Raw genomic sequence first — 26,794 nt, 5'->3', positions numbered from 1 at the left:
ATGGGGCCAGTTTAGGAGCTACCTGTAGGGAATGTGTCAATTTTGGTTTGTGAAAGCCAACATTAAGAGCCAAGAGAGCAGGTTGTTATCAACCGACTACTATGTTCTGACATCAAATATAGACTTACGTTGAGGATACTAAAGCACTTGATTGATGAAGTGTGCACCATGAAGCCTGATCTTTTAATTAGTTAGTATAGAGACAAGTCGTCAGCAGGTTTTTTAAGGTAGGTGGCACCAGATGTCTGTGCAGAAGTCCAATTCCCATAAATTATAGACCAGTGGTTTGTGACCATGGAGCTGGCACCCGATAGTGTCATAGGTGTGTTCCATGGGGTTCGGATCAGGTGAATTTGGTGGCGAAGACATCAGTGTGAATTCACAGTTCTGCTTCTCAAACGACTGTAACTACATGATCCTGTGCCCACTGCAGTTGTTACTGTCAGTGTCATTGGTCAACATGGGAACACAATGGGGGTCATCTGCTGCAGAACCCGAAGTACAGTTATATCGACTGAATGGTGTGCTCTGAAACACTTGTGTTTGTAACAGTGTTGTATTCCATTATCAGGTCTGCCAGAAGTGGTTGCCTATCTCACTGTACAGTGTGGGAAAGCCTCCACATATTATAGTGATGAGATATGGATGTCCAACACCTTGTTGCTTACTCATAGCTTCAACCACTTTCTTTAGCTGCTCACAACATTTGCTTGCAAACAGTTGGCCAGCTTTGCAGATTCTGAAATGCTAACTCCAAGGTGCCCAGCCATAAAAAACTGCCCTTGATTTGATTTAATCGGAGAGACATAACAACAGCGGTCTTCTCCTGTCGCCGAAACCAAAACTAAGTTTATTGTGTGGTCTCTCTCCATGTCATTCTAGTAAAGCCATCCAGTGCCCTTTACTAGTGCTTCATTAAACACAATCACTTCAGGAATTTGTGATGCAAATATTTTGTGTTTTTTGCCTTCCATGCATCGCATTGGAAGAGTGAATGTGTGCTTTCATCGCGTGCACCACATAGTCTACATTTGGGAACTTCTTTCTCTATTCCCATTATGTATAGATGTTGCTTGTAGTTTCCATGGCCAGCCATTAAACTTACTGTTCAAGCCCGGCATTGTAGAAGTTATCTTTAAACATGATTTTCATGTTTTTGTTTTTTGTTCTTTGTCCAAAGTTCTACATGCTGCCTTCTGATCCAGCTACAGTTTTGACTATAACACTTTTCCTGGAACTGACCAGCAGCTTTGCCTCCTCCCATGGAGCTATCTTGGACACCATATCCTTCAGTCAATTTCTTGTTCTTATCGCTCCACAAAGTTTAGAGCACCTTTGTCCAGATAGGCCCTTCCTAATTTGGGGCCTTGACTTGCACCTTTCCCAGTCTTATCAACGAGAGCCATCTGAACTAGCTCCTCCTGCTGCAGGGTGATGGTATTAAGTGGCTGTCCTTGTTGGATTATCGCCACCCTAAAAACTATTTCCCTGTTTCCTGCCTCTGCTTTTTCTGGACTTGGTTATCCTGGAAAGTGAGAGTTAAGGACTCCTGCCTTGTTCTCTTATTCTGTGCCTTATAGGTGGGAGGAATCTCTTTACCCACTTCAATCTTAGAGAGTCTTTTCTCGAAGGTCTAATATTCAAGACCTTTGTCTATGTTTGTTCTTAGGAAGTCTGGTCCAACATCCCAGTGATGTTTTCCACTTTTTGTACTAGTCCTTCCCCCAATCCAGTTGTCGAAACAGTTTCCATTTATTAATTGCCTGATAGTTGGGTATTTGAGAAATCATCAAGTCCCTTAATTTTTGGATTTGTTTCTTTTTGGTCCCTTGAGAATTGGGGATATATTTGTCGATACCAGCAGAGCACTGCACCATTGTAAGGCTAATTGCCCGAGGCAATTACCTGGTATTCCTGAGGCTCCATTCACTACACAGCTTCCCATGTGTCACGCACTCCTTTGCATGGAACATGTCACTTGTTCCATCTGACACACATTTTCATGTGAATTGGATGGTCCAAGGAGGAGTACTAATCCCCCTCACCTCTAAAAGGATCTGTTTTTGCATTGAGTCAAGCTCCTCAGAAAAAGTAGATATACCCTTGAGGGGGAATCCGTCCTTCGGCAGAGTCCCTTATTTCAGTGGACTTCCCCATTTACAGCCCATATTTTCACTTATACACCTTCCTTACCACATCATGTGCTTGCTACACCACCAGATGGCATTCAGGCTCGTGGTGGGCCTTGGTCCTAATGTTTTGGCGTGTCACTGTGTGTAAACAATATCAGAGAAAAGTTATCCTAATTGAGAGTGAGAAACCAAGTACTTGTATTCAGGAAAATCAAGTTGAAAACCCAGGGTTAAATGTTCAGAAAAATACAGAAAAATACAGGATTGAATAACAACAATATTATGAAAAGGATAGCTTGCTACCATACAGAGAAGATATTGAATCATAGACAGGCTCAATTAAAAGGCTATTGTACATTTAAGCTTTCAGTCTAAAGGCCTTCTTCTGAACTAGAAAACGGACAGACATTCACACAAGCACATCTCACACACACATGGCCACTGTCTGTCGCTGGACTGCTAACAGCAACACCAGCTGATGGGAGAAGCAATCTGGTGTGTGTGTGGGGGGGGGGGGGGGGCAGGGAAGGGGAGGGGAGGAATAGCAGGGAAGGGGTGGGGAAAGGTGTAGTGCTGCTTGTGGGATCATGCAGGGACTTAGGAACGTGCTAAGACAGAGTTGGGCTGCCAGGTTCATTCATGTGGTTTGGAGAAGGGGAGGGAGAGGAGTGGAAGAGGAGAGAAACAGAGGAGGGGAAAAAATAGTAATGGAATAGAAGACTGTTTACTGCTGGAGTGGGAACGGGGAAGGGGATGCAAAGGTGAGTGACGGGGGCTAACGAAGGTTGAGACCTGGCGTGTTACGGGAATGTAGGGTGTATTGCAGGGAGAGTTCTCACCTGTACAATACAGAAAGGCTGGTGTGACAGAAGGGCCAGATGACACAGGCAGTGAAGCAATCATTGAAGTGAAGTACATTTTGTTGGACAGCATGTTCAGGAGCTGGGTGGTCCAGCAGTCTGTTAGACACAGTTTGTCCGTGGTCCTTCATGCAGGCAAACAGCTTGTTAATTGTCATGCCCATGTAGAAAACAGCACAATGGTTGCAGCTTAATTGGTATATCACCTCACTGCTTTCCCAAGTAGCCCTTCCTTTGACAGAGTAGGAGATGCTTGTGACCAGGCTGGAGTATGTGGTGGTGGGAGGAAATATGGGACAGGTCTTGCATTTAGATCTGTTGCAGGAATATGAGCATTGAGGTAAGGGGTGAAGTAGTGATGGACAAGGATACTGCACAGGTTTAGTGGGCAATGGAATACCACAGTGTGAAGGGTGGTGAGGATGGTTGGGAGGACATTCCTCATTTCAGTGCACAAAGGTAGTCAAAACCCTGGGGAAGAATGTGATTCAGATGTTCCAGTCTGCGTGGTACTTCTGTGTCACTGGGCGGGGGGTCCTCCTTTGTGTCCAGATGGCAGGTAGGTAACTTGTGAGATAAGGAATGGGAGATCAGCACATTGTACTTCACTTCAATGACTGCTTCATAACCTGTGCCATCTGGATCTTTTCTGCCACCACTAACTTTTCAGAATTGCACAGATGGAGCTCTTCCTGCAAGATATCCTATGTACCCATAAACCCCCTGGCCTCAGACTTCGCTAGTCCCTGTTCTTCACCTACCTAACCCTCTCCCTGCTCCCATCTCAGCATTACACAACCTTCTATCTCAAGAACATTACCACTAGTCTTTTCCCCTCCTGTACTTCCCTCCTTTTCTGCTCCCCACCCTGACCCCTCCCCCCCCCCCCCCCCCCCCCCACCCTCAATCAAACTTCCTGACAGAACCTAGCAGCCCTTCTCTGACCCCCACCACATCCCTGCATGTTCCATCAAGCAGCACAACTTCCCCACCCCTACTGTGCTGTCTTTGCCTGCCCCAGCCTCCTCCTCTCCCCCCACCACCAATGCCAATTTATTTCTCCCATCATGTGCTGTTGCAGTTCACAGTCCAGCTACAGTAGCTAGATGCAGTGATCGTGTGTCTGAGAGTTATGCTTGTGAGAATGTGTGTGTGTGTGTGTGTGTGTGTGTGTGTGTGTGTGTGTGTGTGTGTGTGTGTGTTTTCTACTTCAGAAGAAGGCCTTATGGCTGAAAGCTTTGATGTATAGCAGTCTTTTCATTGTATGTGTCAGTGACTCTGCATCTCCTCTATATGGTGAGTAGCAGTCAAGCCTTTTGATAATGTTAGAGTTAACTGTTGATGTTCTCATTCCATAATGTTCGCATGAATTGTGCAAATACAAATCAAAACTGGCTTGAGTCACTTTGAAGAAGCATTGTCCTCTGCTACCGTTGCCAAAACTGGGCTGGCGGATTAGACCCTTTGGCTCATCTTTTGCTGGTATGTTAAAATTTAACCAAAAAATAATAAAAAATGAATGTGTGGGAGGTTTTAAATAAGAACCAACCTTGTGCTACAGGCATTTTATTTTTTATCATGCAGCATATTGAAATCTGTCATTATAAAATAGTCCCCTCTCTGGTGACTCACCATTACCAACTTTTATTTCCTTGCTGAAATGCATTCTTTGGAAGGTGTCAAGTTCTCACATATCTGAATCCTGTCTGTTCTCTGAAAACATTTTCTGTTTTACTTGATTGTGATATTGAGAAACAGGATGAGGTCTTCCGGTGGCAAATTAGGAGAATGGTGTAAGTGGACACAAGAGTTGTGCAATATTTTGCTGCTTTCCTATATCATAAGCAATTTGTTATATGGTATGCTTTTATGATACAGAATCTAAATATTTCCCTACAATTCAGACCTCTTTCTGCAAAGTTCTTGCAAACTTGTTAAAACCCTTCTACAGCAGTGTTATAAATTCAAGATATTCACTAACTTTCCAATTTTCAGAACCTTGATGTTGAATAAGTGCATTCTTGCTTTCTCTGGTCAAGTGATGAACTGCTTCCCAACCTACCATGACATTTCATTTTTGCTTCAGTGTTATTGTCCTAGACAAGTCTATCTTCTGCCACAACATAACCAGCAAATTTAATCACTGTTTGCATTCTCAACCATCTCCTGACTGATATTCATGCTATACAGTTCCTTTCACCTTTCAATGACCAAGGGATGAATTTTGTAATGGCACAATTCATGTAAAGTTCTTTCATTACAATTTTGTTCCATGAGTTCAGTCAAAACCTCTCTATCAACAAACAATATGTATGTGAATCACCACTAGACTCTCCACATGGTGGTCATCTGTTGTTGAGGAAGGTCCCCCCCCCCCATCCCCCACACACATCCTCATGCCATTGGTCTTCATTGATCAACCATTTACCCTCTTTGAAAGATTTCAACTCGCGTTGCACTACATTCATTCATTGTGTTCTGTAAATCCCATCAAGATAAAGAATCTTCATAGATGGGAAATGAGTCAAGATGCACATTAACACAAGCCAGAGACATCACATAAATATAATCTGTATACTGTATTAGCAATAAACTATCACTATACATCTACATCTATGTACATACTCCACAAGCCACTGTAGGGTATACGGAAGAAGGTACCTTGTACCACTGCTAGTCTTGTCCTCTCCAATTCCACCTGCAGTAGGGGAAAATGACTGTCTGCGTGCCTCCATGTGAGCCCAAATTTCTCATATCTTGTCTTTGTAATAGTTATGCAAAATGTATATTGGTGGTAGTAAAATAGTGTGACAGTCAGCCTCAAATGTCGGTTCTCTAAATTTTTCAATAGTGTTCCCCAAAAATAACACCTTCACTCCAGGAATTCCCATTTGAGTTCCTGAAGCATGTTGTTTGAAGCTACTGATAACAATTATAGCAGCCTGCCTCTGAATTGCTTCAATGTCTTCCTTTAGTGCGACCTGGTGTGGACCCCAAACTCAAGCATTACTCAAGAATAGGTTGCACTAGTGTCCTATGTGTGGTCTCCTTTATAGGTGAACCACCTATTCCCAAAGTTCTCCCAATAAACCAAAGTCAGTCACTTACCTTCTCTACCATAATTCTCATTCCATTTCCTATCACTTTACAATGTTTCACCCAGATATTTAAACGATGTGACTGTGTCAGGGTGGACACTACTAATGTTGTTTCTGAACATTACAGGTTGGCTTTTCCTACTCATCCACATTAACTTGCATTTTTATAGATTTAGAGAAAGCTACTATTCATCACACCATCTAGATATTTTATCTAGGTCACCTTGTATCATTCTACAAACCTTGAACTTCAACACCTTCCCATTCACCATGGCATCATCAGCAAACTACGGTAAATTGTTGCTCACCCTGTCCATCAGATCATTTATGTGAACAGAAAAAAATAGCGGTCCTATCATGCTTCCTTGGAGCAGGTCTGATGGTACACTTGTCACTAATGAACACTCACTGTCGAGGATGACTTACTGGGTTATATTGCTTAAGTAGTCTGTGAGCCCCTTACATATCTGGAAACCTATTCCATATGCTCATATGTTTATTAACAGTCTCCAGTGGGATGCCGTGTTAAATGCTTCCCGGAAATCTAAAAATATGGAATCTACCTGTTACCCTTCATCCATAGTTCACAGTGTATTGTGTGAGGAAAAGGTCAGCTGAGTTTTGCAGGAGCAATGCTTTCTAAAACCTTTCTGATTTGTGGGCATAAGCTTCTCAGTCTCAAGGAAATTTATTTTATTTAAACTGAGAATATCTTGAATTCTACAACAAACTGGTATTAAGAATAGCGATCTGTAATTTTGTGGGTTCCTTATTTTACCCTTTTTATGTACAGGAATCACCTGCGCTTTTTCCCAGTCACTTGGGACTTTTTTGTGGGGCCAGAGGTGTGTCATAAATGCAAGCTAAGCAAGGGCCCAGTACTGTAGAGTACTTTTTGTAAAACCGAATTGGAATTCCATTGACACCTGGTGACATTTGTTTTCAGTGCTTTCAGTTGTTTGTCTATGCCAGGAATGCTTGTCACTGTGTCACTCATATAGTAGTCTGTTCCATGGTCACATGACAGTATGTTTGTAAGATTCTCCTATGTGAATGATTTCTTTAATGCAAAATTTAAAACTTCAGCTTTTGTTTTGCTATCTTGTGCTGTCACATCAGACTGGTCAGTAAGTGATTGGATGGAAACATTAGACCCACTTAGAAATTTTATATAGGACTATAATTCTCTCGTGTTCTTGGCCAGATATTTACCTATGTTACAAGAGTGATAGTAATGAGTGCCTCGTGCATAGATCTTTTCACAGAAGCACAAATAACTACTAACCTTTGCCTGTCATCATTTGCATGTCCTTCTTTGAATCAAAAGTGCAATAGTCTTCGCTTGCTCAGCATTTTCCTAATTATGTTCTTAAACCATGGTAGGTCCTTAATCCACTTACTAGGCACATTGTTCTTCAGTCCACGATTTACAGTCTATTTAATCTTTGCCAGAATTCCTCTATGTCTGTATTACTGGAACTACGTGATGTCAGTTGATTCTGTAAATGAAATGCATACAATTGCCTATCTTCTCTTTCTAGCAGAAACACTCTCCAAGCCTTCTTGACTGATAAAAGGTGGCAATGCTTATGCCATGCAAATTTAATAGAGTAAGTCTGCCTCCAAAGCTGAGGTGTCAGGACTGGGTTTGATTCCTGGTACTATCAGATATTTTTCTTTGGTGAGGACTGGATGCGGTGCACTCAGCCTAGTGATGCCAATTGACTAAATAATAGTGGCTCCAGGCCATTAAAACTGACAACAGCCTGGAAAGCACTGTGGTGATGCCACACTCCTCCATACCACATCCAGTGACACCAATTGCAAAGGATGGCAAGGTGGTCAGTCAATGCCAATGGGAGTTGTGGGTGAAGTTTATATTTTTTAAGTTAGTTACCCTGATCCATAGATCAAATTCACAATTAATATTATGATGTGGAACAGTACAACAGAACAAACATAGAATACTGATACAAAACTAAATAAAATTATTTGTACAGCTGCAAGCTGGCCATTTAGAGTTTTTTTAAGGGCTAATTACATATAAATTTTATTTATTTACATTTTTTCAAGAAATCACTGAGCTTGAAGACTACACCAAACATCAAACATAGGCAGAGTTATAAATTGATAAAAATAATACTTGCATATATTGTAGCAGGGGTGCATGTATTCATCTTAATATTCTAAATATATCACATACTGCAACAGATGACTTGTAGCTTGGAATTCACTGAATGAATACAAACATCAGTTTACTAGGAAAGTTTTCAACTCCCTGGGGAACAGCTTTGCTTCACAAATTTCTAAACTACGTGGCAGCTTGTTGGACCATATTTGCTCATTACTCTAAGGACTATTGAGAGGTTAATTTTAATTTTGTCCTCTGCATGAAGTAGTTACATTTACTTCCAGTATTGTAATTATGTATATCACAGCACTCATTTAATTTGCATTTCCTAGTCACAAACGATACAACAAGCTTCTACAAATATAAGGAACACATTGTTAAATGTGTAACAAAGTTGGGGGAAGGATAGATTGCTACATTGCTACTCATTTTAAAGATGACCCATTGAGTTGCAGACACACACAACAGAAATACTGTTACACATTACAGCTTTTGGCCAAAACTGCCTTCAACAAAGAAAACACACACACAAGCAAGCACACCTCATGCACACATGACCTCTACCACTGGCAGCTCTGATCGGAATGTGACTGTCACTTCAGCAGCAGTCTGGAATGGGTGGGGAAGGGAAGGGAAGAGGAGAGAGAGAGAGAGAGAGAGAGAGAGAGAGAGAGAGAGAGAGAGAGAGAGAGGGGGGGGGGGGGAGGGGGGGAAATAGCAGGGTAAGGGTGGAAGCAGAGAAGAGTGCTGTCTGGCAGAGCATGCAGGGGCTAGACTGTCAGGTGCAACATCGGGATGTAAAATGGGCAGAGGAAAAGGAGAGTAGCAGGGAAGGTGAAAGGACAAGCGGGTACATTGGCAGAGGGTGGCACACGAAGAGGGTGAGAGAATGTGAAATGGGAGGAGGTGATAGGACAAGGGGGTGGAAACTGTTGGGTGGAGGATGTGGGAAAAGTAAATTACCGTAGGTTGAGGCCAGGATATTTTCAGGAATGGAGAATGTGTTGTAACTCCCATCTATGCAGTTCAGAAAAGCTGGTGGTTGAGGGGAGGATCCAGGTGCCCCAGGCCATGAAGCAGCCATTGAAATCAAGCATGTCATATACATCTGCATATTGTACTACAGGGAGGTCTACTTTGCTCTTGCCCACAGTTTGGGGGGTGGCCATTCATTCTGGTGGACAGCTGGTTGGTAGTCATACCAATCGAGAAAGATGTACAGTGGTTGCAGCAGAACATTGATGCTTTCACTGGTGGCCCTGCCTCTAATGATGTAAGATGAACCTGTGACAGGACTGAGATATGAAATGCTATGTCGGTGGATTGGACAGGTTTTGCACCTGGGTCTTTCACACCTCTGTGCCAAGGGGTTGGGATTTGGAGTGGCATAAGGATGGAATGGGTTATTGTGGAGGTTGGGTGAGTGACAGAACACCACTGTAGAAGGGGTAGGAAGGATCTTTGGTAGGATGTCCCTTATTTCAAGGCATGATGTGATTCAGTTGTTCCAGTCGGGGGGGGGGGAGTTTGGGTAACGAAGAGGCACTCTTTTTGTAGATGGCTCTGGTGGTGGTAAGAGGATAGGGGACATGTTTGTGAAGACCATCAGCATACTGACAAAGGGAGTTGTTGGTACTGTTGATATGCCATCTGCAGGTGGCACGGCTGTGTGGGATGGATTTTTTTGATGTGGAGAGGGTGGCAACTGTCAAATTGCAGGTACTGTTGTAGGGTTTGATGTGGACAGAGGTGTGGATAGAGCCATCAGAGAGGAGGTGTTCAAGTCTATGAAGGTGGTGTGCTGGTTTGAGGAAAACCAGATGAAGCAGATGGGAGAGAAGGTGCTGAGGTTGTGAAGGAATGAGGATAAGGTGTCTTGGCTTTTTGAGTCCAGATCATGAAGATTTCATCAATGAATGTGAACCATTCCAGTGGTTTGGGGTTTTAGGAGGCAAGGAAGGTTTCCTCTAGATGACCTATGAACAGGTTTGCTGTGCTGTGGGTTTGTTTGTATACCTTCACTTCAAAGGAGTAGTAGTTGTGAGGTAGGATAAAGTTAGTAAGGTGTATTAGGAATGAGGTAGTGGGTTTGGAGTCTGAAGAACATTGGGAAGAGTGGTGTTCAATAGCATTAAGACTATGGGCATGATGGATGTTGGTGCATAGGGAGTTGGATCAACAGTGATGAGTAGGAATTCAGCAGATAAAGGAGTCGGAATGATGGAGAGTCGGTGAAAGGAGTGGTTGGTATCCTTGACCTGGGAAACTGGATTACGGGCATCTGGTTGGAGGTGTTGATCAATGAGAGTCAAAATCCTTCCAATGGCGGCACAATAACTGGCTACAATGCGGCGTCCAGGTTTGTTGGGCTTGTGAATTTCAGGGAGCATGTAGAAGGTGGGTATGTGGGATGTCATAGGGTGAGTAGGAAAATGGATTCAAGGGAGAGACTCTGGAAGGAACCTAAGGCTTTAAGCAGGAATTTGACATTATGTTGGTATTCTGGTATGGGATCACTCTGGCATAGTTTATAGGTAGCCAAGTCAGACAATGCCAGAGGCCTTCAGCCTAGTACTCATTATGACAGTGGTGGCAACTTTGTCTGCAGGGACGATGATTAGATCATGATCTGTTTTTAGGCTGTGTGTGGCTGTCCTTTCCTCTTTTGAAAGGTTGGTATTCTAATGAACAGGGTGTCTACGAACCAGGACAACCGGGAGATCCGGTAAAAACCCGGGAATTTTTTCATCCGAGAGAAAACCGGGAAAAACCCGGGAATTTTTCATTGTTTTTGTTCTCAGTTAAATTTTTGTACCTTTGACTGGTAAGAACCAATACTCTAACAAAGAATATTACTGTATCCTGCTACTGCAGAATAATACTGCAGCCATAAAACGTGAACAAGAGAAAAAACTAAAATAAAACTTAAATTGCAAAAGAAATGCGCCATATACAGCCACAAAACATAGTGCTCATACAAGTGTCTGCCAACAGCCAAATGTGTCAAAGGCTTTAGGAAGACTATGCAATGCTTCGTAACAACAAATTGCCTCCAATGAGCATGACGTCACAACTGTTAACATTAGATTTGTTTTAGCAGCTACGAGTGGGATCATGCACATGCGCAGTTGAGTAGTATCTTCTTCCGCTTCTGCCTACAGAAACATGGCTGTTGGCTGTGTAAGCATCTTCCCGTTGTATCCAAGAAAATGAAATTTTGACAGAAAATTTTTGGCCAGATCACTATACTAGCAAGGGCCAGTTGTACAGTCTCTGGCTGGCAGCCGATCTAGCAGCAGGTCTATTCTGTAAGTAGGGCGGAAAACGCGTTGTACGAACACGTAACAATGCCTAACCAGAGAATAATTGTGGGATAACTAAACTGGTGGTTCTGGCAGAGTTAGTGAAGTTAACCGGTGAAGAACCTTTGACATTGGCAGGAATAGATACAGAATTAGTGATGACAACATTGTTTGCTAGAACGAGGAAGGAGAAGAAACGGGGACATCACACAAATTATGGAAGAATAAGACGATTCCAAATTTCTATAAAAATTTCACACTACTACTTTTCGATCTCATGCTTGAGAAACCGGAGTGTATGAATGAAGTGTAAAACTATTTCCTAACGTAAAGGTTTTTGCTTGTAGTAGTCCTAATAGGCATTTGATATTGGTACTTCGTGAATTATATTCTGCCGTGTTGTAAAAATGACCATTTCTGCCAAAACAGTCTCGATTATTTGGCGTGTGTTACAATTGCTGCAGTATTATAAAGGTCTATTTTGTTTTAGCTCGCAGACAGTGACAAAATATAGGTAATCAGGTCGAGAAACCACACCAGTCTTGGGCCTATTTGTGCTTGCAGCTTTTTCAGTATTAGACAACGACATTCTATTTTTCAAGTAGCAAAACTTTTGACGAACTTTGGTGAGGTAACAGATCCTTTCGCAGAAAGGAAAGCACACCATGTAAGGCTGTAGCCAGATTAGAGAGAAAAAAATTCTAGGAGCTAAGGATTGAAGAAATGTGTACGGTCTTGCTTGTCTCTTCTCTTTACCGGCTTTATGTATCCTATACTTAATTTTATGTCACAAAAAGCAGCAAGTTGTTAGCTAATAGGGAATAAAGAAAGCAAATTTTCTGAAGAGTTTTTTTTTTTTTTTTAAAGAAAAAAGAGGGGCAGGATGTCAAACCGGCCGACTGGAAGCAGGAGAGGCACCATAGGACATTTCAATTTTTGCTGTCCTGAATATAGTTTGATGGCATACAGTACAAAATATACACGTTTCAATTCCACAGACCGAAATACAGTGACGTGCGATAGAAGAATGCTGTGTGAAGAGGTGTGGCACTGCACTTTGGCACACTTAAGATCGGATAACATGTCTTACAATTCCTCGTACACATATGTTGTATGTATCAGAGTCTTCAGAAAGATGTGCACTACAAAATGAACGTATTTTTGAAAATTCGATTTTTTAAATTTTTGACGTCCTGTCTCAAACGCTCGAGCGAGCCACTATCTACTATTGCCCCGGTTCGGAAATATCATAGATACGGGTCTGATGCGCAGAGCAGTCTTAGTTATAATAGGGAAGCGGGTAGTCTCCATGTGACCCGTGTTTACATTTAGTGATTTTGCTGTTTCCTCTTTGTGTACTGCACTCACGTCAAATGAAAACAAAATTGATTTCTTTGGCCGGGAGCTATCGTGTGAATTAAAATACATTCACGTAATTACGGAAGGCTAAAATACGTTATTAGTTTCAGATTTTATTTTATTTCCACCTTTCTGACAGTCAAGCATTAATTGCCATGCAGAACAATGAAGTTATTTTTATCGGTTTGCTGAAGAAATTTTCTTTTATTAATCTTTTCCGCTGAGGCAGTCAGTATATTTGAAACAAAGGGTTTAATTTCAGACTATTGGCTAGTTTCAACTGTTCAGTGCATTTCAAGTGTACGTTTTCATCTTCTAGCATGTATGGCATTATGCCATAACAAAGAACCAGCCATGAGATAACAAAGTACTGGTACCCAAGGAAATTTACATCCCGAAACCACATGGAAAAGCTCAATATCAGGTCGATGCGCACTTCACTGGGAATCTGGGACTCATTTAAAAATCAGCTCTTTGATGACGAGCCACTTAGAAGAATTTATAGCCCAGAAGATTACGTCATTATTCAAAAAATTTACTGGCACATTTGTGTGACATATCTTAAAACGTAATATGTGCATAAAAGACCAACATTATATGTGAAAGCTTAGCTTCTCTTGCAGTGTATTGGCCTCAGAGACCAATATTATATGTGAAAGCTTTGTTTTTCTTGTAGTAATATTATATATATTAATTTAAACCATTACCTTTTCCTGTTCGTGTGTTCGTGCTACTGAACAGTGATGTTGCTATTGGCTGACTACACCACGTGTCCGAAGCTCTGAATATCTGCTGTCATTGGCTGACGAGATCACATGACATGAGCTATGACTGGCTTACAAATATGCATCGCAATCTCTATTGCAATGCTTCGGAAAGTAACATGTGGTGTTTGGTGGAATTCGAATTTATACTTTCGTAATACGAAAATATGCAGTGTACATGTTACTGCACATCAAACATCTTTCCAAAAGGTATTTATTTCCAAAGCGCCAGGAAATTCTACGCCCATATATAAAACCATAACCATTCAAAGGATTGATAAGCTGTACAGTTCCGAGAGAAAATATACTGTCAGTTAACAGGGAAAAACTATGTTTCAGCCCGGGAGAAAGTGTATTTTTAACTGGGAAATCCGGGAATTTTTTTTCCTTGTCCACATATACACCCTGAATGAAGGATAGTGTAGCCAAGTTGGAGGTAAGGAGTTCCTGGAAGGGACTGGAGAGTGGTTAGGTAGGATTGGGGGAGGAGCACGGTTGGTAAAGTTGACGGTAGCATTCCGGAATTGTTTGGGTTCTGGATTTGGAGTGTTGATAGAGAGTTTTCGGGGATGTGACAAGATGAAAAGATCTGATAGGCAGTGTCTGGGTGTTATTAGGGGTTGGCTAGGAGGAACACTGAAGTATGATAGAAGTTGGATAGGGGTATCACAAGATGGCAGTAGGATGTTACCAGATTGGGTAACTTATGGAGGTGGTGTCTGGACTGCTCTTTCCAGGTGCTTGAGAGAAAGGATTTCAGCTTTAGAGATGTGATGTATGTAGTTGCGATTGCACAGTAGCAGTATCTTGCGGAGGGAACAAAGGTGTTTCTAGGTTGCCTGTGCCATGGATATGTGTTTTTGCAGTACTGGATTTGTGAGGGAAAGGAACTAGCAGAGTCTGAAAAGATGGCGGTCATTGTGAAAGGAGGGGTGGGATCCAGAAAAGGAATTTTTATAATTAGGCTACGGGGGAGATTCCATGGTTTAGGCAGCATTTAAGGAACGGGATGTGGGACCAGGCTGTAGCCGGGGAAAGGGATACTTTATGTTGCAGAACGATGAAGCAGGGTTCATTGTGCAGGGGTGGTGTTGGAAACAGTAAATGATGTAGAACAAGGGGAAATGAAGGTGTCGGGTGGTTGTGAGGATAGATGGATAACAGAAAACAATGCATAAAAAATACATACAGGCACACAAAAACATGCACAGATACTCAAAACACTCACAAATATGTGAAAATATGCAGAAATATGTGAAGATAGAAAAATGCTCATAAGCGCACACAAACAAATCAAAAATGCACAAAAACATGGGAAAAACAAGTGGATGAGCTATAGGAGTTCGTGTGGCATGGGTAGGTGTGGAAAATAAAATGTGGAAATGCTCAAGGATGAGGAAGGAAATATGATCTGTACAGTATGTTAACTGTAAGACGGCAGAGTTGTGAGGGGAGTGCGGGGAGAGAGGAGGAAGCAAGCATTGGCTGGCGAGTGGAGTTGGAGCCGTTAGGGGGGGGGGACAAGGCACGCCTACCAGTTGCTGGCACTACAAATTGCGCGTCATGCTTACATGAAAGTAGACAAAAGGCTTGGAAGTAAAACTCGCTTTAAATGTTGTTTTTAAACGAAACTGAAATCGTTATATACACTATGCACTCACAAACCATTCATCCAATAATTTTGCGAGCATCGCTACGTAATACTGGTTTCCTTCTAACAGTAGGTCTGCCGGTAGGAGTTGTTGGCGACTCCCGAGATGGGCCAGCAACTGTCTCTTCACTCATTTTGATAATGTTTAGCGCAACTGCACAATAAAAACACGCAGAACAGTACAGCGCAAAACAATAACGAAGCAAACGACAATGGCTACCTTGTAGAACACAGTCAGCTACGTAATGTTGGCAGCAGTCGAAACTGCATGCCTACCAAAGCCTCCCGACGTTTACCGACTTCTACCGATTCAGGACTAGGGAGAGGTCTGCCATCTAAAAGTTTACACACTGTAGGAATATTATAATTATCTTTGGGAAGAATTTTGAGCATGAGATTCTACACCAACAATCTGTGCTGTCACGTAGCCATGTGCTGTGCATGGACAAGATTGTTCATACAATGGGGCTCAGAAGTCAGAGCGTCTGCGTTTTGGAAGGCAATGAAAACACACATGAAGGAAGAGAAAGAATGGCCACTGAGAAGACCAGCACATCAGAGATGGTAATAAAGGAAAATAGCACAGAGTTGGGGGGTGGAAGAAAAGCCATTAGACAAAATCAAACAGTGGAAACTCCAGGTTGGAGTATCAACAGTATTAAGTGTTGGATAGATTGTTCTTCACCAAAAAGATGACCCATTAAGTTGCAGACAGGCACAACAATAAGGTTGTTACACATTATAGCTTTCAGCCAAAGCCTTCTTCAGCAAAGAAAGCACACACACATTCACACAATCCAGCACACCTCACACATTACTGCTATCAGTCCAATCGGAATGTGACTGTCATACGAGTAGCAATATGGAGTGGAGCGGGGAAGGGGGAAGGATAACAGGGTATGGATTGGGGGTGAGAAAAGAGCTGTCTGGTGCAGCATCCAGGGACTAGACTACCAGGCGCAGCATCGGGAGGTGGGGTGTGAGGGGAGAAAAATGAGGAGTAGAAAGTGGGAGGAGCAGGGAAGGAGAAAGGACAGGCAGGAACATTGGCAGAGGATGGTGTACAGAGAGGGTGAGAGAATTTGAAAAGGGAGGAGGTGATAGGACAGTGGGACAGAATCTGTTGGATGGAGGATGTGGGGTCAGTAAGTTACCATAGGTTGAGGTCAGGTTAGTTTTGAGAGTGGATAATGTGTTGTAAGGATAAATTCCATTTGCACACTTCAGGAAAGCTGGTGGTGGAGGGGAGGATCCAGATGGCTCGGGTTGTGAAGCAGCCATTGAAATCAAACATATTACGTTCAGCAGCATGTTGTGCTACAGGGTGGTCTACTTTGCTCTTGGCCGCAGGTTTGGGGTGGCCATTCATCCTAGTGAACAGCTGGTTGGTTGCAATGGTTGCAGCAGAGCTGGAATAGAACATGGCTGCTTTCACCGGTGGCCCAGCCTCTGATGGGCTAATGTAAGCCTGTGACAGGATAGGAATAGGAGGTGCTGATGGGTGGATTGGGCAAGTCTTGCACCTGCGTCTTCCACGGGGATATGATCTCTCGGGCAAGGGTTTGGGATTAGGAGTGGCATAGGGATCTGCTAGGTTGTTGTAGAGGTTGGGTGGGTGACAGACACCCCTTTAGGAAGGGTGGGAAGGACCTTGGGTAGGATGTCCCTCATTTCAGGGATGATGGTAGATAATCAAAGCCCTGATGAAGAATGTGGTATAAGGCTAGCTTCGGGGGATAGTCTGTGAAGGCCTCAGTGAGACCTTCAGCATACTGGGAATGGGAGCTGTTGGCCGTTCCCAGGTGACAAGGCTGTGGGATGGATTTTTTGATGTGGAAGGGATGGCAGCTGTCAAAATGCTGGTACTGTTGGTGTTTGGAGGGTTTGATGTGGACAGAGGTGTGGATGGAGCGATCAGAGAAGAGGAAGTCAACATCTGGGAAGGTGGAACACTGGGTTGAGTACTAGTTGAAGTCGATGGAAGAGAAGGTGTTGAGGTTGAAGGAATGAGGATAGGATATCCTGGCCCTGAGTTCCGATCGTGATGATATCGTGAATGGATATAAACCAGATGAGGTCCTTGAAATTTTAGGAGGCTAGTATTTTTTTCTCCAGATGGCCCACAAACAGATTCGTATAGACCTGCCACAAGAACCCTCCTCCATCTTTATGTACCAGTAACCTACTGTCTCCACACCATCCACCCTACAGCTTCCTCCCCCTTGTCGTATTGCCTCCTCCCCTCTTCACATTTCCTCACTCTTTTTGTGTTCTACTGTTTGCTGGCATACCCGCTTTTCCATTCCCCTTCCCTGTTCCTCTCCATTTCCTCTCATTCCCTTTTCCACTCGTAATTTTTTTTTTCCTGCATGCCCCCACTCTGGACTATGGATCTGGCAGTCTCTAGTCCTTGCACATCCTGCCAGACAGTGCCCTTCTTACCCCTACCCCTACCCCTACCCCTACCCCTATCCCTATCCCAATCCAGATTGCTGTTCATGTGTCATTTGTATTCTGGTTGGAGATGCTGGACGTAGTGATCACGTGTGCATGAGACGTGCTTTTTGTATGAATGTGTGCATATTTGCTTTGCTGAAGAAGACTTTGGCTAAAAGCTAAATGTGTAACAGCCTTTTCGTCGTGCCTGTCTGCAACTTGACGAGTCATCTTTGCGGTGAATAGCAATCTATCCAGTTCCTAATGCTGTTGATATTCCAACCTCACGTTTCCATTGTTTATGTTGGACAAAAGTTTCGCAGCAGGATGTTCTGCACTTTAGTCCATAGATTAACCTAACTGTTCTTTTTTGTAACTGCAGTATTCTATTCAGGTGCAGGTTTGCCATACAGCTCCACAATTCAATGTCATAATTAAGAAATCGGTGAATTGTTCCATAGCATACAATTTTTGAGGTTTGACTTGATCTATTTTTGGCAATTGGCTTGTCTGATACAAAAACTGCTGATTTTCTTGTTTTCAGAATTCATGTGGTTTGTCCAAAAAAGATTTTTGTCCTAGTGGACACCAAGATAATTAATATTATCTATTTCTACTGAAGTAATACCACATAATTATATTGTTTACATCAATCTCATGAGAACTAATTATTTTTAATGTTAGTAGCTGGGATTTACTGACATTAATGTTTAGGCCTTGGCATAGAAAATATATGGTTATTTACTGTCAGTTGCAACTGGCTGTAATCCCTCAAATTCTTTCTCACAAAATAAGAGGGTAGTGTCATCAGCATAACTTACTAAATGTGAGTTGAAGGGTTGTGTCATGTCATTGACATAATCCTGAAAGAGGAAGTGGCCAAGGATTGACCCCAGGGGCATCACCTGGATTACTGTATCTCTAGAAGACTGGCATTCAATGATCATATTATCTATTTTGCACGAAAGTTTAGTACACTACTCGTGATTTGTTAAGTACATGAACAGTAACTCCATAGATGAGCCACCGAGCGAAGTGGCACAATGGTTAGCACAATGGACTCGCATTTGGGAGGACGATGTTGAAACCGATGTCTGACCATCCTGACTTAGGGTTTCCAAGATTTCCATAAATTGCTTATGGCAAATCCTGGGATGGTCCCTTTGAAAGAGAACGGCTGACTTCCTTTCCTAATCCGATGAGACCTATAACCTCACCTTTTGTATCTGACAGGTCAACTGGTAAAAATAGATCAAAGTCAAACCTTAAAAACTGTATGCTGTGGAACAATTCACCCATTTGTTAATTATGGTATTGAGTTGTGGGTCTGTATGGCAAACCTGCACCTGAATAAAGTACTGCAGTTACAAAAGAGAACAGTTAGGTTAATCTATGGATTAAAGTGCAGAGCCTTTGATATTGTAAGCTTTCAGTTTCTTAATGAACAGCTCATGGTTAACTGATCTGAAGGCTTTGGAAAGATCTAAGAATACACCAGTTGTGTTCATTCATTCATCTAGGATGTACACTTTGTGGAGGAATTCACTAATTGCAGTTGTTGTGCAACAATCTTTGCTAAAGCCGTGCTGTCTTTCTGTTAACAATTTGTTTTTTGCAAAATAAGCAGAGAGTGCAGAAGTGATAACCATTTCAAACGCACTACTAAAGTAGGGAGCATTGATATTAGGTAGTAGTCTGAAGCCTCTTGTCTGCTTCCCTTCTTATGCACTCATTTAACAATGCTTATTTTTAGACTACTAGGATAAGAGTTTTCACCAGCACTACAGTTGGTGAGGTAACTTGGTGATTTAACTATTTATTTTATGCATATTTCAACTACAGCACTTGTGGTACCATCCCAACCAGCTGAATATTTCTTTCTGTAATGTGAGGATTATCCTGTTTATTTCATTTTCCTTAACCTTATCAAATTCAAAGTCCAGTGTTTGAATGATGTGATTTAGTTTCTCTCAGTGCACGTTTGTAATGTGTGTTGTAGTGTGTATTAGATTTCCTATTGGTGATATGAAATACTTACTAGAAAGATTACATATTGCTTTTGGGCTTTTATAGTACTACTATCCTGTATAATGTGTAAGGTTTTGCTATCCCTAGTAGAGGAAGCCTTTCGATAATTACCAATCAGTTTCTGGCCAATGAGGCCAAAACAGGCCATAAGGCAGAATCTGGGATTAGCAGAAGATTGATCGGTTTCCAGTTTTATGTTAGTGGACTGTTATGGTTCATTACTTTGGGCCCATTTCGTAACTGTTATTCAAAGCGCCTTTCATTTTAACAATTTTGTTACTTTTTTAGGAGCTGATTTCTGTATTCTATCTGTTGTGCATGGTGGTCTGAGTAATGAAAGTCTATATTACCATAATTAACTGTGTCTTCAGCAATTTCTTAATTATTGCGTACTCTATCCTGGTAGAACTAGAAGCTCAGATCCTAATATCCATGGAAACTATATTTCTAAGATTTAAGAAGTTAATATGTCTAAGGAGTTTATGTTAGCTATGTTGCTGGAGCTTGTGTCCGTTTTAAAGTCTTCAAGTTCATAAGGTCATTGAGACCATTGTGACTAATTAAAGTATTGAAACTGTTAAGAAAATGGATTACATCTGCACAAGGTGGCCTATATATTCCCGTTACTTTGTTTTATCACATTTACTGCATGCTCTTTTAGTTGAATTGCAATATCACCCACTTAAAAGTGCAAGTTTCTTAAACTGAATATGTTCAGTGACAAAGATGACCATACCATCCCTTTTATGCTGCTTCCTACAGAAACTGTTTGCCACTACATAACCATCTAGTTTATAGTAGCTAATTTCGTTACATTTTAGACCATGTTCAGTTAACATTAACGAATGTGGCAAATGGTCATTTACAAATACCTTTAGTATACTAAATTTATTTCGAGGATACTACACATTCAGATGTAAGATTCTAAGTGGTGCCTGGGTTTCTTTTCTGTTTATACAACTGTGGAAGTTGCAGTACTCTGTGGGAGTGCTGAAAGGTTGAGGTTACTATCCGCAGCTGCTCAGAGAGATACCTTAAAGATGTATTTGTGTGAACTCCATACATAGTTCTTATTAGTTTCATTTTTGCAATAAATACTTTTTATCTAAGCAAGGAGTTACCCAAGAATATTATCCCACAAGGCATCAATGAATGAAAATACACAAAATATGTTAACTTACTGTAGTCTGTATCGCCAAAGTTGGCAGTTATTACTATGACAAAAGTAGTTGAACCTAAAGAATTTAGCAGGACTTCTGTATGGAATGTCAGTTTAAGTTTTCATCAGTTTGCACATCTAAGAACGTAATTGTCAGTGGAATGTCTTTAGCAGTACAAAACTTGGTGAGCTGCAACTTTTTTTTTTTTTTTCCAAAGTGTAAAGACTGTTAGTGCAAAACCATTCCGTAAACTTCACAAAAACATCATTCACTATTTGCTCTGTTGATGCTCCTTTGCTCAGCTTCACAACATTGGATGTGTCATGTCCAGACTGGACTAATTCTGCCTCTTGATTGTAATAGAATGGCATATCAGTAATGTAAAGCAGGAATAGTAATGGGCCAATAATTACACTATATATGACTACCACCGCAATTTCTCTTCATGCAGATGATGTTGCATCTCTCTTTGTATTAATTGAACAGCCTAAGATAATGTTCTGCATTCTCTTTCTCAAATAAGAACTGAACCAGGCATTCACTGAACTGTGTTCCCTAAAATGTTAAATTCTCAAACAGATTATTGTGATTGACACAATTAAATGTCTTCATTAAATCACAGAAGATCCCAGTTGGTGATAGTTTACCATTATAAACATTATGTTATTAGCTCAGGAAATGTATAAATAGCTTGCAGTAGAAGATCCCTTTTGAAATCAAACTGTGATTGGCTGAATATCCCATTTTAACATAGGTGGATGAAAACCCTATAGTACACCACCAACTCAAAATTATTAAAAAATGATTCAAGGAGTGACACCGGACAGTAGTTATTGACATCTTTAGAGTCAGCCTTTTTGTATAGGTGCCTAACAGTGGCATATTTCAGTCTTTCGGGAAAACATCCCGAGTTAACGATTCATTACTTAAAGGACTAAGAACATTATGTATTATAGGGCCATAACTTTGTAATGAGTTATTGGAGATATAATCCATTCCATGTGAACTTTTGCTTTTTGTAGTCATTATGATATTTCTTATTTCAGATGGTGATGTGTGATGTTAATTCAATAAATGTCCTCTGTAATGCTTCCAGTTAGTAAAAATGTGGCTACTTTTAAAAAAGTTGATACTTCCACAGTTTTACAGTTTAGCTGCTGTTTAATTGATATTGTAGGTTAACACTTACATGATTACAACAGTATCTTCAAAGAAAATATTTGTACATTTGTAAATACTGAATTTTATTTATAGTAAATTATTATTTGTACTACGGCTTTAACAATGCTACTTGCAATGTAGCTAACAGAACTTTCGAATCCCTGAATCTACGAATACGGATAAGTGGTAGGAAGCATGGCTAATAAGGTAGGTTTCATGCAGTCCAGTCCACATGTTCAGTAAAGCAGTTAAAATGTTTCTGTAAAATTTTCTCTAGTTTACGGCAAAATTTCACATGCCCATGTTCTTCCAACTCTTTCATTGTGACATTCGCCAAAAACTTTTACCTAAAAGTTCAATAGCTACAGCTAGTAAATCTATGTGGAAAACATTAAAATGCAACTTGCCAATATAAGTAACCATAACAAGTAGCAGTCTCTCTCTCAACACTCGCCAATTCAAAACTAAATATTTTGTAAACACATCTCAAGTGAGGTTAAATTTAATATTTTTTTGTGGTTTCGAAGCCTATAGCACTCCCTTGGACGACAAGAGGAAGGATTGTGCAAACACAAGAACTTCTTGAAAATATAGTGCATGTCATCAGATGAATTTCTGTTGGCTCTACATAATGGTAAAAACAATCATGGAATTATTGAGTAATGTAAATACAAATGGAAATAATTACAGGTATATTATATGGCTGCAGGGATTGTAGAGAAAGTATGTTGCGGTACATGTGCTTAAAAATGAGAGAAATAGATTGGAATGCAACAGTTGATAGAATGGTAACTATGACTTGTAAAAAGTATTTCAGCTTGAGAATTGTAAAAGGAGTGAAGGAAGACAGGTTTGGCAGAAGTACATGCAGGAGTTATTAAAACATAAATCACTCTTTAAGTGGTTAAAGAAATCAATCAAATATCATGCCCAATTGCTGAGGCTCACTAATAATATATATAGTGTTTGTGTTAATGTAGCCAATGTGTCAATTTACATATAAGTAAGTGTGCACGCATAGGTTACCCCTGTGGGAAATGTATTTTGAAAATATAGTGGAGACAAAATTTTATCACTTTGTTGGTGTTTTTTCTCAGAACTAAGACAAAATTTGAATCTGAGCACAATAGCTTTACAATATTTTTCCACAGAACTGTACATCAGAAGCAGTGCAGGAGATGGTTTGTAGTTCTGATGCAAAAAGGAGAGTGCTTACATTTGTGATAGTGTCAACAATTTTTCATGAAATTGAAGTTAATTGCAGCTTTAGTCTGAACATGAAGAGAATTTTTTTTTATGCAGTTCAGTATGTGATTGTGGTCAAAGACCAATGGCATCCAGTGCTTGAAGTGAATGTAACATAGTCACTGCTTTGAATTGTAGGGAACAGTTGTTTTGTATTCACACTACAACAAGGAAGTTAGTCCCATCAAGATATCAGATTGGACTAATACTAAATAATTTGCTGATTTTCTTAAACTTACAATTTTACTGTATGTTTTCATTTGTCATTTACTTGTAGGCTTCAGTAAGAAGATACAAGGGTGAGTCAAATGAAAACCTTAAATTTGTAATAACAAATCGAAATTTCATGCCATTATCCTTTAAGTTGGTAAGCGTACTACAAACAGTGTGCAGAATGGCCTGTAGGTGTCAGCTTAGTGCAGATGCACACGTACCATTGCAGTGTCAGTATGAAGATGGCCACCCCACTTGCAACTTTGCACCAGGGAAGAACAGCGTTCTGTTATTTGGTTTTTGCGTAGTGAAGGTGTGAAACCTATTGAAATTCATCGACAAATGAAGGTTCAGTACAGTGATGCATGTTTGTCACAGCAGCAAGTCTACGAATGGAGTAGGAAGTTCGCAAATGGTGTGACTTCAGTGGAAGATGCTCCTCGTCCAGGTCAGGCACAATGAGTTGTGACTCCACAGAACATTGCAGCAGTTGAAGCCATAGTGAAGGAAAACCGCCGAGTGACACTGAATGGCATTGCAGCATGTTTAGAGATTAGTCATGGGTCAGCACACCACGTTGTGCATGATGGGCTCCAGTTTCACAAAGTGTCTGCAAGATGGGTGCCATGGCAGCTGACTCCTGATATGAGAGAACGACTTGTTGATGCTTGTGAAGAACGTCTTCAGCACTTTGAACGAGAAGGTGATGGCTTCCTTGCAATAATCATTACTGGGGACGAAACCTGGGTTCACTTCCACCAACCGGAAACTAAGAGAGGGAGCAAGGGATGGCACCATTCCTCATCACCAAAACCAAAGAAGTTTCAAACAGAACCATCAGCAGTGAAGGTTATGCTGACTCTCTTTTGAGGCGAAAAAGGTGTCGTTTCGGAGCATTACATGCCTAGAGGGTCCACTGTCACCAGTGCATCATACACAGGCCTCCTAAAAAATCATCTGTGGCATGCAACCAAATCAAAGCGACGTAGATTGCTGTCAGCAGGTGTCCTTTTGCAACATGACAATGCAAGGCCCCACACTGCCCGTACAACAGTTGCAATAATCACAGGCCTGCATTTTGAGTGTCTTCCTCATCCACCATACTCACCAAACCTTGCTCCCAGTGATTTCCATATGTTTGGACCACTCAAAGACGCAATGGGAGGAAAGAAGTTCCATTCTGATGAAGAGGTGGTTGCGCGGACTACCAAAAGAATTTTTTTCTAAGGGAATTTATGCACTTTGTAAGCACTGGAGAACTTGCAATGACCGTGGGGGAGATTATGTTGAAAAGTGATACAGCTTTGTACCACTTCTGCACAATAAATAATATTTAAAAAAATATTTAAGGTTTACATTTGACTCACCCTTGTATTTTGGAACAGTACTCCTTTAGCGATTTCTTCGTCCTAGGTGCTGAGTGAAGTAGTAATTGGTCTTCATATGTGGAAAACATGTACCTCCAAATGTTAATACATTCACTTGTTAAGATTCATTCTTGTGGTCTTACTAATTTTGCAGTAGTTCATGTATATGGTTTAGGTTCTGCATTTGCTGTATATTTAGAGTTTAAAGTTTAACTTTGCTGTATCCTTATTAAAGAGACAATTACTAATGGCTAAACTTTCCTACTTCACAGCAATCACGTTTGTCGCAGTTGGAATCTGATCTTGGTAAAGTCCGAGCAGAGTCTGAAGCTGAGTTAACAAGAGAAGTTGGCCCTCTACAAGAACAACTGCAGCTTCATGCGCAGACTGTTGGAATACTTGTAGGGGAAAAGACGGAACTGCAATCAGCTTTAAACAAAAGTCAACAATTAGCAAAACAAAAAGCAGGTTGTTACAGTATGCTTGGAGATAATTTTATATTATGAGTTGCAAACATTGCTTCACCCTTTGATGTGGTTGACCACCACAGCAATCAAAGTATGCAGGACCCTGAGTATGGTTGACTGCAACATCACTTTGGTACCAGTGTAAATGTATGAGGGCCGTTGCCCCCTCCCCCCCCCCTCCCCGCCCCCAACCTCTGATAGGCTATAAATAAAAGACAAGTTCATAGAAAACAATTATTTTATCACCAAATCACCAAAAGTTTTTTATACTTATGGTTACTTTTCAACATAATCACTGAAAAGATTTAGACATTTATCGTACCTGTGAACAAGCTTTCCAATAACCTCTTCAAAAAATGTTGCCGCCAATGATTTCAAACGTTGTTTTGAAGATCTTCATTTGTTTTAAAGTGCTGCCCTCCAAGTCAAGACTTCAGTTCAGGGAAAAGGTGAAAGTCGCTGAACGCCAGGTCAGGACTGTACAGTGGATGATCAAAAATGTCCCATTGAAATTGTGCAAGGAACCATTGGGTTGTGCCAGTAGTGTGTGGATGAGCATTGTCATGGATCAACACAATTTCTGAAGTCGGCATTCCTTATTGTTTGTTTGAATGGCTATTCACAAACATTGTAAAGTTTCACAATAAGCAGCTTCATTGATAGTTGTTCCAGGCTGCATAAAGTCTACAAGCAACACACCTTTTTGGTCTCAAAACACGGTAACCATAACCTTTCTGTTGTTGAATGTTTGAAAATTTTTTTTTTTTTTTTGCATCAATTTTTGTGATTGTGTCTTTTTGTTTCCTGTTTGTCATATTGGATCCAAGTTTCATCTCCAGTAACAATTGATTTCAAAAAGTTCTCTCCTTCATCATGATAATGGTTAAGGAAATCCAAAGCTGACTCCATTCATTGACTTTTGTGGGAGTCCATCAACATTTTTGAAACCCAACGAGCAAAAAGTTTTTTGTAGCCTAAATGTTCAGTAACAAGAGAGTGTACGGCAGATCTTGAAGCTTCTGGAATTTCCGTAGACAAAGCAGTTATGGTGAACCTGTGATTTTTCTCTAGCCATTCTGTCAACTCATTCTACAAGGTTGGCTGTAACGACAGACTTGAGTCCTTGGGCTTCTTCATCATGCACATCATTTTGGCCATCTTTAAACTTTCAGCTCCATTCACGCATAACACCATAAGTCACAAAGTTATCACCATACTCTCGGCTCATTCTCCAATGAATTTCTGCTACACTATTCCCTTCTGCTTGCAGAAACCGAATTACATTTCATAATTCACACTTGGCGGGAGCAACAATGGCGGCAGCCATGTTTACGTGGCTGTAGTGCAATGCAGACTGTTGCCTTGAGGTCGGCAATGGCGAAGTGTGTAGTGCAAGAGTTGCTCAGTAGAGATGAAATAT

The 26,794-nt window shown here is 41.1% G+C and overlaps 1 protein-coding gene across 1 annotated transcript in view; it reads left to right on the top strand.

Annotated features, from left to right (window-relative positions):
* The window catches only part of LOC126483643 (golgin subfamily A member 2-like), a 109,836-nt gene that overhangs the window by 35,570 nt on the left and 47,472 nt on the right, over positions 1-26,794 (top strand). Inside the window, exon 4 of the mRNA XM_050106700.1 lies at positions 25,180-25,375. Coding sequence (XP_049962657.1) covers positions 25,180-25,375 — 196 coding nt within the window. The remainder of the gene's footprint in view (positions 1-25,179; positions 25,376-26,794) is intronic.

Source organism: Schistocerca serialis, chromosome 6, assembly GCF_023864345.2.
Source record: "Schistocerca serialis cubense isolate TAMUIC-IGC-003099 chromosome 6, iqSchSeri2.2, whole genome shotgun sequence".
Taxonomy (NCBI): domain Eukaryota; kingdom Metazoa; phylum Arthropoda; class Insecta; order Orthoptera; family Acrididae; genus Schistocerca; species Schistocerca serialis.
The sequence above is the reverse complement of the archived record's forward strand: the minus strand, read 5'-3'. Positions and strand labels throughout refer to the sequence as shown.